At 43.7% G+C, this 17,885-nt stretch overlaps 1 protein-coding gene across 2 annotated transcripts in view; it reads left to right on the top strand.

Annotated features, from left to right (window-relative positions):
• ITPKA (inositol-trisphosphate 3-kinase A) overlaps positions 1 to 17,885 on the top strand; it is a 50,699-nt gene that overhangs the window by 7,318 nt on the left and 25,496 nt on the right. The window contains exon 2 of one of the 2 annotated variants that reach the window (XM_048853209.2): positions 7,939 to 8,115. The exons of the other annotated variant lie outside the window; for it this stretch is intronic. Coding sequence (XP_048709166.1) covers positions 7,939 to 8,115 — 177 coding nt within the window. The remainder of the gene's footprint in view (positions 1 to 7,938; positions 8,116 to 17,885) is intronic. 2 annotated transcript variants of the gene reach the window in all.

The raw sequence follows: 17,885 nt of genomic DNA, 5'->3' as shown, positions 1-17,885 counted from the left end.
AGTGCCTGGAGGAGATCTTGCTTGTGTGTGCAGAGGGAAGACTGTACCTGTTTAAACACCAGAAAGGTCAGAACTCGATTTATTGAAATTACCTTTCCAGAAAACAAGCTTCACCCTTGAAGGTGTAACCGCACTTACCCAGGGAGTGGGTGCCTCAGGGCAGCTCTAATGAGCTTTAGAGCCTTTTTTGGCTGTAGGTCATTAGTTAGGAATTAAAAGTTGTTCCCATCTGATGGAGGTTTACTGGCCCCACCATGAGTGGAACTTGGTGGGTCTGAGTTTCAACTCCCACCTCCGAAACTGACCACCTCACTTTGTATTAATTGACAAACTGCAAAGAGCAGCATGGACCATGGAGATAGAATTATCCTTGTGATCCCTAGGGGAAGGTCCTCTGTGTCAGGATCAGGGCAGTGTCTGTGGGAAGCTTATTCTACTGCTGCCCTGTTAGCCAGACTTTGTAGCTCTGTACAATTTATTACATTTGCATAAAGTGTTATACATGGAGCTGCACAGCTACTTGACAGCTATATTTTTTTGGTTAATTAAGTAATAGGTTTTAAAATAACCAACTATTAAAATACATGCTGGATCTTATCCTATGACAGCTATAAAAGTCTCTGCTTTCCCATGCATTCAGTTGGAGACTTACAGTTTCCCATTCCTACTTTGCTTCATGAGATAGGACATCCCTGTTGGGAAGTATATGTACAGTGGTAACTTCCACTGAGAGACCAGTCAAGCCACTCTCAGTCACGAGTCACAAGCATTTCTAAAAACCGCTCTCAAACAGAGATAAGGAAAAATAAATAGGTCAGGTTAGGACCTTCCTATTGGACAGTGTCCCTTTAAAGTGTTTTGCTCAGCAAGTAAGTGACGTGCTATAATGGCTGCTGCACCATGTTAGAGGAATGTGATTTACTAGGTAGAAATGTGCCAAATACACAAACCACAGATTCCTGTAACCGTAACCATGAGAACAGCTGACAGCCAGAAAGACCCATTAGATTCTTGCCTGCAGTGATACTAGCCCAGAATTTTTTGGGAATGGTAGGCTATTTAACCTATAGTTTATTTGTTTTGGCTGGTCCTTTCTCTCTCTCTCTCTCTTCCTTTTTCATCCTTAATAAAATATCTTAAAATAGATAAACATGTTTCATAATTAAGGACTAAAAGTATGAACAGTTTCAGCTCAGGAGATGATTACATAAACTAATCCAGTAGAGAAGAATTTTTATTTTTAAACTGAGATGGGAAGGGACCCTAAGGGGTTTATTTTATTTATTTATTTTTTACCTTGTGTGAACTTCATGCTATTCTAAAAGATGCTAGATTGATGGTAACATCCCTGTACTCTGAAGTCATCTCTTTGTCCACAGTCTAAGGGCACGTCTTCACTTGCAACGTTAAAGCGCTGCCGTGACAGTGCTTTAACATGGCTTGTGTGGTTGCGGTGCGGAGCTGGGAGAGAGCTCCCAGAGCTGGTGCACTGTCTACACTGCCACTTTACAGCAGTGAAACTTGCAGCACTCAGGGGTGTGTTTTTTTCACACCCCTGAGTGAGAAAGTTGCAGCACTGTAAAGTGCCAGTGTAGACAAGCCCTTAGTGTGACGTGAACAGCAGCAGTGCAAGCTTTCCCTCATCACCCTTTCAATGTGCCTCAACCCAGAGTTGGGCCTTTTAACCTGAGGATAGTTCCGTTTCCACAGCACACTTAAATGGTGCCCCCTGTACTGACATGCCAACAGTATGGGTGCTAAATGGTTCCAAGAATTAGATACGTTCATGGAGGACAGCTCCATCAATGGCTATTAGCCAAGATGGTCAGGGATGCAACCCCATGCTCTGGGTGTCCCTAACCTCTGTTTGCTAGAACCTGAGAGTGGACAACAAGGGATGGATCACTTGATGATTGCCTGTTCTGTTCATTCCCTCTGAAGCACCTGGTGTTGGCCACTGTCTGAAAACAGAATACTTGGCTAGATGGACTATTGGTGAGACCCAGTATGCCTGTTTTTATATTCTTAATTTGTGGCCTCTTATTTGAGGACATTTGTCTAATAGGAACTGAACTAAGACTCAGTAACTCATTTCTAATAGTCTACTAAATACCCCTCAGTTCCATTAGCCTTTAGTTATTTCTGAGCTGGGGTGGATTTGAAGTTATGACCTAGGAGTTAATAGACCGTTTACCCCATCATTAGTCTCCTGAACCATTCAGTCTCCCGTTACGGTTTTTATTTTAAATATTTAAAAGGACACAGTTCCTGCCTGGCCATGCAGGATGAACTGGGAGGAGCAGATGCAGTACTGTTGCATAACTGTTCATGGAAAGATTGGGTGTTTGTGTTTTCTTCCTTGTACTTTCAATATGCCGTTGAAACCTGTTTGCAAGGTGTGGTGTATCTGGAGCATGGGGAGGAAAACAACAAGTCTGCATCATCAGGAGATGTATCAATGTTTAAGGGGTCAGTTCTAGAAAAAAAAAGAAAAAAAAAGCCTCTGGGCAGAACTCGTTGGGGTTGGTTAACAGTGGAGGTGGAGAATACTCATGAGAAGTGGTGCAATGCAATACCTATAACTAAAAGGAGTGCTGTCTAGTGGTTAGAGCAGTGGATTGGGAGCCAGGAACTCCTAGGTCTATTCTTGGTTCTGTCGCTGGCTCGCTCTGTGACCTTGAGCAAGTCATTTAATCATCCAGTAATTCAGATCTAGCCATGGGGCCACATAGAGAGAACAACTCTCTAGCCCAGTGGTTAGGGCACCTGCCTGGGATGTGAGAGACCCTGGGTTCAGTCCCGCTGTTCTAATCTCTCTATTATTTTACCACAATGGAACAGCTTCAACAGGAGAGGGGGAGCCCCACATCAGAATATCCCATAGCTCAGTGATTAGTGCATCCTCCTGTGAAGACCCCCTATTCAAATCTTTAGCAGAGAGGGGTAATTGAATCTGGGTCTCCCACATCCTAGATGAGTGCTGTAACCAATGGGCTAAGAGGTATAAGGCGGGCGCCACCACTATGAATGGTGTTTGAATGTGATGTGAGCTGGTAGGCTGCCTCTGCACATGTCTACAGGATCAGGCTGCTTGAGCAAGTCAGGTAGCCAGATGGCTGCCTTTCCCTGGTTTGTGAATTGCCCTGGGCTTAGGCAGGAAATAGGCATCTGAATGCCTCGGGAAGGCAGCAGTATGCATGTCCAGAGGTGGGAACTTTTACCAGGAAAATCTCAGTGCAGAGTGAGTTTAGATGCCTGCAGGATTTGATGAGAGCATTATGGCTCACAGTGGAGCCAAAACTGGGATGTAGGCACCTGAGTGCCTTCATGGATCCAGTCTTCCATGTCCAGGGCTTCAGCTCCCTTAGCTAAGAGTCAGTCCCTTTGGAGTTTGCTTCCCATATGTAATGGAGCGTGCATCCCCCTATGTCCTGGATCACTGCAAAAACTGCTCAGACTCTTCTTTTGGTGTCCGTTCCATGTAGCTTATTCAAGTCCCCTCCACCAACGCCTGTACAGTAGAACAGTTCTAATACTTACAACCTTATCTGCCATTGGGCAGTTTCCTCTCCCCATGAATGCGTTCTGACTCTGCCTTCTCCCCTGGGAGCCTCCGGTGGACCTTCACTAAGTCCCCCCAGATCAATGAATATCCTGAGCCAGCATCCATGATCCCCCCCACCCTTAGATGCCTCCTTCCTGCCTTTATAGGGATAGTAGGCATTTTCCTTTTTAACCCTGCCCTTGAGAATCCCAGTTCATCCACAGAATTGTGCAAACCCTTATTCCATTTTGGATCAGTCCTCTTTTATATATCCTGGCCTTCCATGTTGATAGCATGCTATTCTCTGAAAGAATTTCTTTCGCCTCCTCCTTTTTCTTCTTGGGGCGTTTCAATTTGCTGCCGCTTCTCCCTGGCTCTGGGCCCCTTGGTGGCTGGACCTCTTTTCTGGGAAAGTCAGCTTCTAGGAACTCTTCAGAGAGTTTAATTGCAGCCTCCAGGGTGTTGGGCTGGTGCTTCCTCACCCAGACTCTATTCTCAGGGAGGCTATGGAGAAATTGTTCCAGTATCACCAGGTCCATAATTTCCCCTACAGGTCAAATATCTGGCCCTAGTCAGTGGGTAGCCGAGTCTGTTAGCTTTTCTGCTTATTCCCTGGGTCATACCCCTTCAGCCCATCTAGTCGCCAAAAATTTCTGCTGGTACTTTTTGGTGAAGAGTTCCACCTGATTCTAAAACAGCAGCCTTCATGACAGTCATAGTCACAGGCCGGTGATCAGAGTGCTGACCCAGCTCTTAGGATACTGCATCTGTCACACCATGGAAGTAAGCCAGGGCCCAAACTTGGTGACCTTGGTGCTTTTGAAATTAGTGACATTTATGTGTAATAACTAGGGATCACACATGATTTCACAGAGAAAGGGGCAGAGACAGAATGAACCAACCTATCAGCCTGTTACATGGTGAAGCTCAGGTAGGGTCGATTTTGATTTCAGTTATTGTGAGCAGCCCTTTTTACCCTTATCCTATCAACAGTGTCCCTTCTAACAGGTACACAGCAGACAGAAAGGTATTGCATGTTCATATAGTAACACCATTTGGGGAGGGGGAGAACTTTTGGTGAGCAGGAGTTAGTCTTCATCCTTTCATCTTGCATTTATCTACGAGCAGTAGGAACAACATAGTGAAGACTCTGGGCTAGCTACCCATCCAGTAACTTTCTAGTGATTTTATTCACTCGGCTTGTATATCGCTTCCTATGTAAATCTGATTTGTCCTGACACTAATGGGGAATGCTATTGGGATAAAACATGGAAAGCAGCTGCTTCTTTTTGCACAATAAACTGAACGTTACAGTAGGGGCAGAATCTTCCCTTCCTACATCAAACACTGAAGAAACCCATCCTGGATACATCAGTTCTAGCCAACTACCTCGTGGTATCAAACCTTCTATTCCTGAGCAAGCTTTTATAGAGAAGCTAGCTGAAGGCCAACTGCAAGCTAATCTAACTGAAGCTGACACTGGAGACCCAGCAGAATCTGGATTCAGGCCATGATGGGGGACAGAAACTGCTTTAGTGGCACTGATTGATGATCTCCTGCTGTCAATGGATGGTGGATAGAAGTCCATTTTCATCCTCCTGGACCTCTGTGCAGCATTCAACACTGTTGAGGATAAAATACTGCTGTCTCACCTGAGAGAGGTGGCAGGGATCCAGGGGAATGCACTAAAATTGTTTACATCCTTCCGGAAGGATGTACCCAGCAGTGGTGATGGGAAGCTGCACCTCTACCACTAGTCCCCTTCCTTGCATTAGTCCCACAAGGATCAGTTCTCTCTTCTGTCCTTTTCAACATCTAATATGTAGCCACTGGAGGAACTGGTCAGATGACATGGACTCAGATGTCAGCAACAGATAACACACTGCTCTACATATCCTTCATTGCCTACAACCTTACCCCTACCACCAAGATTCAGTGCTTGGATGAGATCAGTTCTCTGGTGAATAACTGGTTGAAGCTGAACCTGAGTAAGACTGAGGTGATGCTGGTAGGCAAAGCACTTTGAAGCGTTTGCAGCCATGGTACAGTCTCTGTTGGTGGAAGGGCAATAGAGTCCATAGTTTAGGAGTGCTGCTGAGTTCCTCTCTGGTGCGAAGTGCTCACATAGTAGCATCTGTAAGTAATGCTTTCTACCAACTCTTGAGGGTTAGGACACCCTGTCCTGCTTCGGTGGATGATGACCTGGTCTGAGTTATACATGTCTTTGTCACCTCCTGTCTGGCCTATAGCAATGTAAATATACCTGGGCATGAAGCCATCAGCCCTTAGGAAACTTCAGTTAGTACAGAATGCTGCAGCATCTTTCTCAGCAACACGTCAAACTTGTCCTCCACTCTCCATGCTGGCTTCCCACAGCACACTGGGTCAAGGGCTCAGTCCTCGTTTTCAGGGCACTCAGTGACCTGGATTCAGCAAATCTAAAAGATCTAAGGATTATCAAGGACAGCCTTGATAATAGGTAGTGCTACCAGCCCACCTATAATAAAATAGACAGCTGGCTAGAATATACTCAGTATCCTCTACATTTGGAATGTCCAATGGTCAGACCAGAACACTGGGAGTCTCAAGACTCCTAGGTTCTTTCCCCAACTCTGAAACTGACTCAGTGTATGCCTCAGGCCCATAATCTCTGTAAAATGAGTATGATGATCTTTAAATCACAGAGATGCTATGAACTTAATGAATGTACAGTGCTTTGCTGTTCCTTATATGATAGGCACAGGTGAGGCATTATTACTGGAGATCTTCTTTTCTTCTTCTACTTCACTTCAGATGTGACTGAAAATGAAACAAACAAAAGTCAGAGAGAAAATGGGAATAGATTTAAAGTTTTTTCTGTTTTATGACATTTTTGCTCCTGAGGACTCTTTAGTTATTAAAGTTCTGGGGTGTTTATATAGGAGACAGTATTCTAGTTTAGGTGAATAGGGACCTCTATTTTCAAGCATACGTTTAAAGAAAATATAAGGTTTTTTCAAGCTGAAATTTTCTGGTCTTATTTTGAGAACTGGGACATTTTTAAAATACAAGTTTGAAATTTGAAGGTTGGTTTGGCTAGCACTTTAGTTACTTGAACAGAAATAAACAAATTTTAGTCTGATTTACTCTTCCTTTAATCAAATGTATGTTCTTTTCCAGTTCTAAAACCTAAAACTTGCCTTTCCCATTAATGTACGTTGAAGATTAATTGCTTTGCCTAGAGTGGTCACTATAAAAATTGTCAAATTTGCTGCTTGCAAGCTATTATTGTATCCTGAGTATTGGCTCAATCCAGTTCCCAGTGAAGTCAATTGATAGACTCCCATTGCTGTAAGTGGGGATTTAGGTCAGGCTCCATTTGCAGTATTCCCAATACAAAGTATAGGGATTAACAGTAATTATGCCTGATTAAGCAAAAGTACGGAATAAAAAGAGGAAGTCAGGCTACAAAGGTATAAAAAGGAATATTCTCTCCCCCACGCCCCACCCTGATTTTAATTAAAGAAAGCTCTTTAATAAAAGCTTACATTGACTGACTCTGTGGCCTTGGGCAAGTCATATAGTAAACTGTGTGGCGATTAGCCAAGATGGTCAGGGACACAACTCCTAGATTGGGATCCAGACTTTGTGGGTCTAAACCCAGACTCTCTGAGATCAATTGGACCTGGAACAATGGATCTGAACCTTCTCAAGCTTTGGGGCAGTTCAGATTTGGATCCACATTTCTGGCACTTCTTCCAAACGCTGGGAAAAGATATAAATCCCTGTGTATGTGTTCAGTGTTACTAGTAGCATTATTCATTTAGATCAGGGTGGGCAAACTTTTTGGCCCAAAGGCCACATCTGGTTATGGAAATTGTATGGTGGGCCATGAATGCTCACAAAATTGGGGGTTGGGGTGTGGGAGGGGGTGAGGGCTCTGGCTGGGGGTGTGGGCTCTGGGGTGGGTCCAGAAGTGAGTTCAGGGTGCAGGATCAGGGCTGGGGCAGGGGGTTGGGGAGTTGGAGGGAGTCAGGGGTGCAGGCTCCCTCAAGCAGCTCCTGGAAGTAGCGGCATGTCCCCCCTCTGGCTCATGGTTGCCAGCCAATGGGACCTGTGGGAGCCCCCTGGCTGCCCCTATGCGTAGGAGCCGGAGGGGGGGCATGCTGCTGCTTCCAGGAGCCGAGCAGAGCCATGGCATGCATGGAGCGGGGCAAGCACCGGACCCTGCTCCCCGGCAGGAACTCGAGGGCCAGATTAAAAAGTCAGAAGGGCCGGATGTGGCTCCCAGGCTGTAGTTTGCCCATATCTGATTTAGATGCAGAGATCAGTCAGCTCAGCCTGAAGCCTTGGGTGGGGTAAATGGGCGTGCACTTGACCTGAGTTTTGTATTCACGATAAGCATTGCCTGCTAGGGGCTCCTGATCCAGCATGATTCTGACTCCCTGCCTTTTCAAGCCACAGAAGTCCTGGAAGGAAACAGATACTGGTTCCACAATGGGTCAGCTCTAGTCAGAGGAGACTTCAGTCTGCAGAAACAAGGCAACCTTTCCAACTATCAGCTTAACACAGTGCAAAATGCTGGGCATCAGGTATGCTGGTTTTGTAAGTGATCTACTTTGGTTGTTCACTGTTTGGGAAGAGCACCTGAAGTCCGGGGATAAACACCTCTTTTACCTTCTTCGTACAAATCCAAACAGATTAATAAAATTACATTAAATGACTAACTCTGTAGTCCTTGCTTCGGGCCAGATCATCCTTTCCTGTGGTAAAACCTGCAGGAGAGGACTCTGGAGGAGGAAATCGCTGGTGCCCTTGTGCCCTCTCCTGCTGTTACTCCAGGCACTGGGATGTCCTAGCAGGATTCTGCAGACAAGATAATAAAACCTTTTATAAATGCTTTCAGAGAGCCTGTCTGTGACAATTTCTCCAGCCTATCAGTCAGGGTGGCTTTTAGGCACAAGCAATGCAAATGACTGCTTGGGGCCCTGTGCTTTAGGGGCCTATGCCAGCCTCACCAACTCATGACTTGATTCCACAAGAATCACGGCAGGACCAAAGGGGGAAGGCCTGACTTTCCCCCTCCAACCGGAGGACCAGAGACTGGGGAAAGCCACATACTTTTAGGATCCCAGTGATCCTGCACTGGCTTGCCAAGTCCCACCTGGGCCCAGACTCCCACTCTAGGGTCAGATGATACATTTTCTCCCACTCTGGCAGCCAGACTGGAGTGGGAAATAATTCATGATTTAATTTCCATTCTTTCTCCTTGACTCTTCCTTCAGCCTCTGTCTGTCTAGAATTTATTCCCCACTCATCACAGAAATATTTAAGCACTGTGTTCCCAGTCTTGATTTGAGCCCTCAAATTGTGAGACCAGACTTAGCAATTCTGCCTGAGAGGAGCCAGGGGGTGGGCTGTATAGGAGGTGGGATGGCATGGAATGAATGAAGTCAAGCAAATTATTTTATTTGTATGTCGCACTCAGTAACAAGGCATCCGATGAAGTGAGCTGTAGCTCACAAAAGCTTATGCTCATATAAATTTGTCAGTCTCTAAGGTGCCACAAGTACTCCTTTTCTTTTTAAAAATAATACAGACAGGGCAGCGGATTCAATCTTGGCTTGTGAAGTAGCCTGGGTGAACTGCTAATTCCCTGCATGCACCATGAACCATAATCCATCTGCAGTGACATCTTATAGGTTGCCTTACTTTCCCTATCCTCAGCTGCTCTGCTTTGGAGTATTGTTGTTGGTCACTGTTGGATTCTCCTATCTATTTCCAGTCTGGCAAGCAAGGCTGCTGCTCATTCCAAATTTTCAACTAGGTTGTGTGGTTCCGCAAGGCACACTAAGTTTGGCTTGCAATTCTGCTGCCAGGAGCCCATGGTAGTAAAGTGTGTTTTTGTGTCTGTCTATTTTATTGCAAGGGTGAGGTACAGAATGACAGGTAGTAACCACGTGTAAGCTGCATGTGTTTACTTTCTTAGCAGGGTAAACAGATTTTCTTAATAATTTGCAATTGACGTTTGTGTTTGTAAAAGGTGAGGGATCCCCAGGATCTTGATGGTAAAACGCTTTGTTTACCTAGAGGGCAGAGAAAGTACTACTCATCACAACACACAAACAGCAGCATACACACCCACCATATCTTAGAAACCCAGACACTGGAAAAAGAAAAGGAGTACTTGTGGCACCTTAGAGACTAACCAGTTTATTTGAGCATAAGCTCAAATAAAGCTGTAGCTCATGAAAGCTTATGCTCAGATAAATTGGTTAGTCTCTAAGGTGCCACAAGTACTCTTTTTCTTTTTGCGAATACAGACTAACATGGCTGTTACTCTGAAACCAGACACTTTGGGTCAATTTATATCTGATGCAAGCAGGTGTGATTTCTTTGACTTCAGCTGACTCCCAGCCACTTATGTCAGGTCTGAATTAACCCCTTGCATCAAGACTATTGTCTGGAAGGGAACATTTTAAATAATCCCTGATTTGCTGGGGTTAGGAGGGAATTCAGCCTCTCTTTCCTATGCTAGTCCGTTAACAGAACCTAGCCCTGACCATAGTGGATCTGGGGCAAGAGGGGAATCCTTCTATCCTATATGTTTCCTACACTGTTTCACTAACAGGCCGAACACTGCCTTGGGGGTACGTGACCAAAAGCTCCCCTGTATCACACCCTACGCACCACTGTAATAATCTTTATACAAAATATGCCTTGTTGAGATATCATCTGAATGCTAGTGACTCACTGGCCAATAACATTATGGTGAAATGTATGTAGCAACATTATATGCAAAGGTATGAAATCCCCCGTATAATGCTCTTAGAACATGTTCAAAACCACACAGCCCTGCCAAGGCAAAAGTTGTTAAACAGGTCTATCCTAAACAAAGGAATGCGCGTTTACCTCAGTTTACGTGTAAGTAGTAAATAGGGTCCACAAGACAGCAGGAGGAGGATATAGCAGGAGGGAAAGCAAATTTGCATTTCAGCAAACACAGGTGAGGAGAGAGAACATGGAGCCTCCTTCACCAGCAGACTCCATGTCACCTTCTTTACTGCTTGAATAAACTTGGCGTTGAAGGGTAACCCTCAGAAGAATCCACTTCTGAGGTTCACTAGATTATAAAAAAAAAGGGGGGTGGGGTGGGGACAGAGAACCCTAAGTGCTCTCTTTCACCTAAGAAGACAAAGGGACCAGCACCTTTGGGCCTCTGGGAGAGATCCTGACTAAGGAAAGGGTCAGTTACCATCTTCCTGGAAGACTGTGGATGAGAAAGGCCAACCTAAAGAAAGCTTGAACCAAAACGTGTTTGATTAAGTTTTAGACTTTTGGATGCATGTTTTCACTTTTATTTCTTGTAACGGTTTCTAACTTTTCTCATTCTTGAATTCACTTAAAATCCTATCTTCTTTTGTTTTTGTTTTATCTCTAATCTAAACCAATCCAGTGCTGAGTTTAAACTGAACTTTTGTGTAGCTCCAGTTAAAGTAACAAACGGTTGAATATTGACTCCTTATAGGGGCAATGGTTGTTTTAACCTTAATACATATTCTTCACAACTCAGAGATAGATGTAGGTTTCATTTTTTAGAAGGTACACACTATACATTTTTAAAGTGATTTATTTGGAAAACTTTTCAGGTTAGTTTTACAGCTATATCAGAAAATGAATGATAGTTTGGTTATTTCATTTACCAAAGGTAATTGAAGCAGATATTTATGAAGTCATTGGGAGGTGAACTATCTCCAATTCAACAGGTTAATCATTAATATTTGGAGGATTTCCTTGCCATTCTGTATTAGGAGGAGAACATCACCAGACAGACATTTAAATTGTTGTATTTAACTAAAACAACAATGTTATGTATTCTGGATTTTTTTCTTCAACAGCAAATATATAATACTTTAACAAAACAAGCATATGAAATTTTGAATTTAGTTAAACATTCACGTTTTTTAAAATCAGGTTTGTTTTTGTTAAAATTGTTTTTAACTAAAATAGTTAAATGAAAATTAAAAAAAAAATTAAATTGACTATGTCAGCCAGGTCAACATGAAAATCTTAAAATATTGACTTCTGCAGCTAACTCAGTTGTCTTCACCTTCATTTTCCTGTTTGTTCATAATCTGGAAAAGAAAAACAAGATTTCCTACTTTTTCAGGTCCCAAGCAATTTCTCAATTTGGAATGAATTAGTCCAAAGGAAGAAAATATTCTTTCTACACCGGCAGAAGAAGCTACTGCTGTTAAAAGTGAGATTATCACTTCAACAGTCTCTGAATCCAAGTGCTTAAGTGACTTCCACCACTTCACTGGTGTGACTTTCTTTAAATCATCATCAGCAAACATCCATTTCTTGAATGGTTCTTATTCCCAAACTGGGTCTCCTTTATGGCCTGCTGCCATTATAGGTTTTCCCTTCTAGTAAGAGAATGGTATGGTAGAACTCAAATCAATGAAGACTAGACTCAGAAAGACCTCAAGACTTCTGGAATATGATGCACCAACATTTTCACTTTTGTTTTTACTGCCTGTCCCTCCCTTCTCACACTTATCTCCAGACTTCTTCTCCTTATCCAGATCTATTGTGCCCCCAACAATCTTCTATTCATTTAACTTTTTGAAACTTTTCACTTTAGAGAGAGGTAAGGGATTGACTCTGTGTACACAAATTTGCAGAGGGACAATAGGGTTGTCTGTTATTTCTCACCTCTCTCTCTCTCTCTAATTTATTTATTTATTTAATTTTATTTTATTTAAAAACATTTTTGCTGTTAACAAGCATGTTATCTTTGGAGACATAAATTCACAGTTTGAGAACTGCAATACTAAGCATCTTCTAGACTGAGCACTGAGTCCCATTGGGTAGATAGAAAGATTAACCTAAATAATCTATACAGAAGCTCCTGGAACCCCATAAACTTTTCTTAAACATTACATGAATATATTGTCTCACACTATAGAATTAGAATTTATAATCCCTATTCCATGATGAGATATCTTTTGAGCTATAATATATCTTAATTAAAACTATCTTTTGATAGGTTTTTCCTCAAAAGGCATTTTATAAAAAAAAAATCTGATTTAAATTAAAAAAAGCAGATTTAAAAAAAATTTTTTTTTCTTAAATCATTGATTTTTATCCACCCTGCTTTTAATACAGTGGTTTGGAAAACTCACACAATGAGGACCTTAAAGTGGTGGGTTATTAAGCAAAGCAATTGCTTAAGGATGTGGCTTTCCTGTAGGTAAATACCACACCCCTTTAGTAACAATGTCCTGGTGTGTTGACAGTTGCATTCCTTTCCAGAGGCTGGGCCCTATCTATACACTAGAGTACTTACTGGATGAAACAGTAACTTGTTTGTAACCTTTCAGAGGGGTGTGGGGTGTTGGTCTGGAGGACGCAAAGGAGGAGAAGTGAGATGGAATGTTGGATTTTGCCTTGTGGTAGATTAGCAGAGCAGCAGGAGAACTGTTACTACTGTCTGCATGTCTGATCAGCCCCTTTCACAGCATTTATTTTTTAGATTTGAATAACACTTTGTGTTTACACTATGCACTGGCTTCTATCTGAGGGTCTCAAAATGCTTTACAAGCACTAATGAATCAGTCCTTTCAGCACCCCCTGTGAAATAGGTGGTGGTATCCCTAATTGGGGAAACTGGAGTGCAGAGAGAATATGTGACTAGTCCAAAGTCACACAGTGAGTCAGTGGCAGAGCTCTCCCTAACACTTGTACATTATCAGTCAGTTTTCTTCAAGACTGACCATCTCAGGACCATGTTGATTCTCTGAATCAATTTTATTCAGTTCTGCTGAGATTCTGGGGGGGATGGGAGAGGCCTGTCCTGCCACTACAACTGGACTGATGCCTTTTACAGAGTGTTAAAGCAAGGTGTCATGAAGTGGTGAAGTACTGGGACTGTTGGCAGAGATTGCTTGTGCCTTCCTGTGGGAGTGGAAAGTATCAGCTTTCCTCAAATGAGTAACTGTTGGCCCCAGCTGAAGAAATACTCTTTCTAACACTGGCTAACAATTGTCTAACAATCTTGCAAATTATTACATTGGCTTTAATATACCTGGTGATGAAACTGAAAGAAAATATTGTGACTAAGTAGCTTTGATGCCATATAAAGCCCTTTGACTTTTGGCCTGGGTTTGATATGGAGACTGTGGTTTTACTTGCTGAGGAACCGTTAGGCCTGGTTTACACTTAAAAATTAGATCCACCTAGTTACATTGTTCAAGGCTGTGAATATTTTTTGACGTAGTTAGGTCAACCTAACCTTCTGTGTAGATGTGGCCAGGTCGACAGAAGAATTTCTTCCATCAACCTAACTACGCTTCTTAGCGAGGTGGGTTAACTACATGGATGGAAACCCCCTTTCTATCAATGTGGGCAGCGTCCACTCTACGGTGCTTTAGCTGTACAACTGCAGCTCCATAGCTGTGCCGCTGTAGTGTAGACCTACTACTAGTGATGGGCAGAAATCAAGTGTCCATGTTGATTGCTTTAGATCAGTCAGTGGCCTCTATTTCATGAGGTTTTGTTGACTGTCCTTTTGCACTGGTAATGGTGGATGGAGTCTTGCTCTGTTCTTTCCTTCTGAGGCCCTGGATCATGATGCTGGGAAATTGCACATCTATCTATCCATTTATAATGTAGTGATTAGACAATGAAGGCAGCTGCTTGAGGGCTCAGGGTGCCACAGGATCCTATTCTGCCACCTCGCCTCTTCAACATAGACATGATGACACTTTGGGAGACAGTGGGAGGTGTTGGGCTGAAAGGCGCTCTGTGTTTTTCTTTGGACTTGAACAGTGCAATTTCTTTGCTTTCCCAGTTCCTGGGTGAAATAGTCCCATCAGATAGCTTGAAGGTGATGATGGTAGGTAAAGGGAAGCATTTTGAGGGTGTGACAAAGATGGTGTCTGCCCCAGGTAGTCAGAACATACTTTAGAGTCCAACTCTCTCCCCCTGTACCGTTGAGGCTGTTGAGATAAACTCCTGTGCTTGTGCAAACAGTCCCAACATTTGATCTCTGGGGGACTAGAGACATGACGAAGGGCCATCAGCTCTGGAGCTTGCTTCCCTGTTGGACCAACAGTACTCTAGTTTGCTGACCATGAGGACATGGCGTAAGGCTCATTTATTATTTGAGGAGGGTAATGGTGGGGTGAATTAAGTTGGTGGTTTTGAAGTAATTCTTTGGAGGAGAAGGTGGTCGAAACCTGTCAGTTTTATTTGTATGCTACACATGCATCCAGAGATTATAATAATTTATTTATGAATCTTAAATTAAATAATTCAGCAAATTTTTACCCCTAGGCCCTGTTCAGGGAGCAGGTAGTGTTCCAGAATTACAAAATAGCTAGCAGGGCCTCTGCTCTACTATTTCTCTGGTGTGGAAAGGGAAAGTGCAACTGGAATTATGGAATGAATCCAGGTGTGTGCTGGGAATGGAGATAACATGCTCTTAGGAACTCTGCCCCATGCTAAACATCGATTCCTCTCCCCTTCGTATTGCCCAGCTTTTCTTTCCTGAATGTCCTGCTTCTCCGTAGTCACTGTGAGTGTTCTGCAGATTTGCCAAGCATTCTTAAAAGCAGCACATCAAAGGGGTTATGCACTGTGCTAAGTAATGCACTGTGAGTCATGGCGGAGGGGAAAATATGGGGACGCGAAGTTTGTGTCTTGCAAGGGTTTTTTGTTTGTTTCTGGTTTTGTTTTGGCTTATATCACTGAATATTTCTCATCACTCTGAAGGACTAGCCAGCCTGTCCTGACTGTGGTACAAACAGGAAATCAGAACCCGCCAGACAGAGGATACACCTGCTGAAGCACATGTGAGCATCTGTGTCCTTCAGCTATGGCTGAGTGCAGAAACCGGAAGCATCAAGGGTTGGGTGCAGTCTGCTAATATCTTCACAAGTTGGGGGGGGGGGGGGGGGGGGGAGAGAGAGAGAGAGAATGAGAGAGTGAGGTTGAGCTGCAGTAACACTTTTTGCCTAGTGGTCTGATTAGCAACACTGATCAGGGAGATGCCCCTATAATACACACAATTATTGTTGTTTTTTCTATGCCATCCATTCTTCCTTAGGTTTGTGCTAAAATCAGCCATGTTGGCAAGGGGAGGTGTAGATTAAATCTCCCTGCTGTGGCTGGCACCCCTGCACCCCAGGGGTATTCACTCATTTGGAAAGTAGGCAGTGTTGATATTGCCACCTCTCCCTTGGGGATTCCACTGGGGGGAGGGGAAGGGGGGCTCCAAAGGTGTCCCACCTGCTGAGGTTGCTCAGTGATGTGCTTGAATCAGTGCATCATCCAGCCACCCTGACTTTACTTCTTCTCTGGTCAGTGCCAACCACTCTTGGGGCAGCATTGATCCAATGGCAGAAAGTGGGCTGCTGTTACTGGGCCTGATCCTCAGCTGGGTGTAAATTGGCCCCTAGCTCCATTGATGTCAATGGAGCTACAGTGACATACGATAACTCAGGATGTGGCCCATTATTTACAGCTGCAACCCCCAAATTCCAGTAGATTTTCTGTTGTAGGGCTCTGTGCCTCACTATGCAGATGAAAGTCAGCATAGTAGATTAGTTTCAGAGTAACAGCCGTGTTAGTCTGTATTCGCAAAAAGAAAAGGAGTACTTGTGGCACCTTAGAGACTAACCAATTTATTTGAGCATAAGCTTTCGTGAGCTACAGCTCACTTCATCGGATGCATACTGTGGAAACTGCAGAAGACATTATATACACAGAGACCATGAAACAATACCTCCTCCCACCCCACTCTCCTGCTGGTAATAGCTTATCTAAAGTGATCACTCTCCTTACAATGTGTATGATAATCAAGTTGGGCCATTTCCAGCACAAATCCAGGTTTTCTCACCCTCCGCCCCCCCCCCCCCCCCCCAAACTCACTCTCCTGCTGGTAATAGCCCATCCAAAGTGACCACTCTCTTTACAATAAGAAAAGGAGTACTTGTGGCACCTTAGAGACTAACCAATTTATTTGAGCATGAGCTTTCGTGAGCTGTAGCTCATGAAAGCTCATGCTCAAATAAATTGGTTAGTCTCTAAGGTGCCACAAGTACTCCTTTTCTTTTTGCGAATACAGACTAACACGGCTGTTCCTCTGAAACCTCTCTTTACAATGTGTATGATAATCAAGGTGGGCCATTTCCAGCACAAATCCAGGTTTTCTCACTCCCCCCCTTTTTTTTTTTTCAAAAACCACACACACAAACTCACTCTCCTGCTGGTAATAGCTTATCCAAAGTGACCACTCTCCTTACAATGTGCATGATAATTAAGGTGGGCCATTTCCAGCACAAATCCAGGTTTTCTCACCCCCCCCCCCCCCCCCCCCCACACACACAAACTCACTCTCCTGCTGGCAATAGCTCATCCAAACTGACCACTCTCCTTACAATGTGTATGAGAGTGTTGGGTCATCCTTCAGGATAGGTTGTAGATCCTTAATAATGCGTTGGAGGGGTTTTAGTTGGGGGCTGAAGGTGACGGCTAGTGGCATTCTGTTATTTTCTTTGTTAGGCCTGTCCTGTAGTAGGTGACTTCTGGGAACTCTTCTGGCTCTATCAATCTGTTTCTTCACTTCCGCCGGTGGATATTGTAGTTGTAAGAATGCTTGATAGAGATCTTGTAGGTGTTTGTCTCTGTCTGAGGGTTTGGAGCAAATGTGGTTGTATCGCAGAGCTTGGCTGTAGACGATGGATCGTGTGGTGTGGTCAGGGTGAAAGCTGGAGGCATGTAGGTAGGAATGAGCTGTAGCTCATGAAAGCTCATGCTCAAATAAATTGGTTAGTCTCTAAGGTGCCACAAGTACTCATTTTCTTTTTGCATAGTAGACTAAGCTTTGAATCTAGGCCTACCTGCCTCGTTGTCTGGTGTCAAATAGGCTCAACTGGGAGGGTTGCTGAGGAATAATCCTCTCCTCTTTTGTGTACCAGATCCCTCTTTCTTATCCTCCTATCTTTCACAGTGACGGGAAGGAGCAAGCTGTGGTAATAACCAGTTATTTGTGGGGAAAGCCCTGCCCTGGCTTGGGAACTGGTTCAATTGCTGTGCTTGCAGCCTTGATTTTTAAGAGGTGTGTGTGCATGTTTGTTCACATTGTCTTGTCAGCTTGCCCTGGTGGCACTCCTGTTATTGACTTACTCCTTCACATCCTACCCGTAAAGATTTTTGTGTCGAAATCTGTAATTCATATTTGATACAAACAAGTGGGCAGTGTGCTTGGCAGCTAGTAGCTCCTCAACCCTGGATGCTGGAATCCTTTAATAAGGGGCCAAAATGGGGAAATTGACTACTGAAATCAGAAAAAAAC

Source organism: Caretta caretta, chromosome 6, assembly GCF_965140235.1.
Source record: "Caretta caretta isolate rCarCar2 chromosome 6, rCarCar1.hap1, whole genome shotgun sequence".
NCBI lineage: Eukaryota > Metazoa > Chordata > Testudines > Cheloniidae > Caretta > Caretta caretta.
Note: the sequence above shows the minus strand (reverse complement) of the source record. Positions and strands in the feature narration are given on the sequence as shown.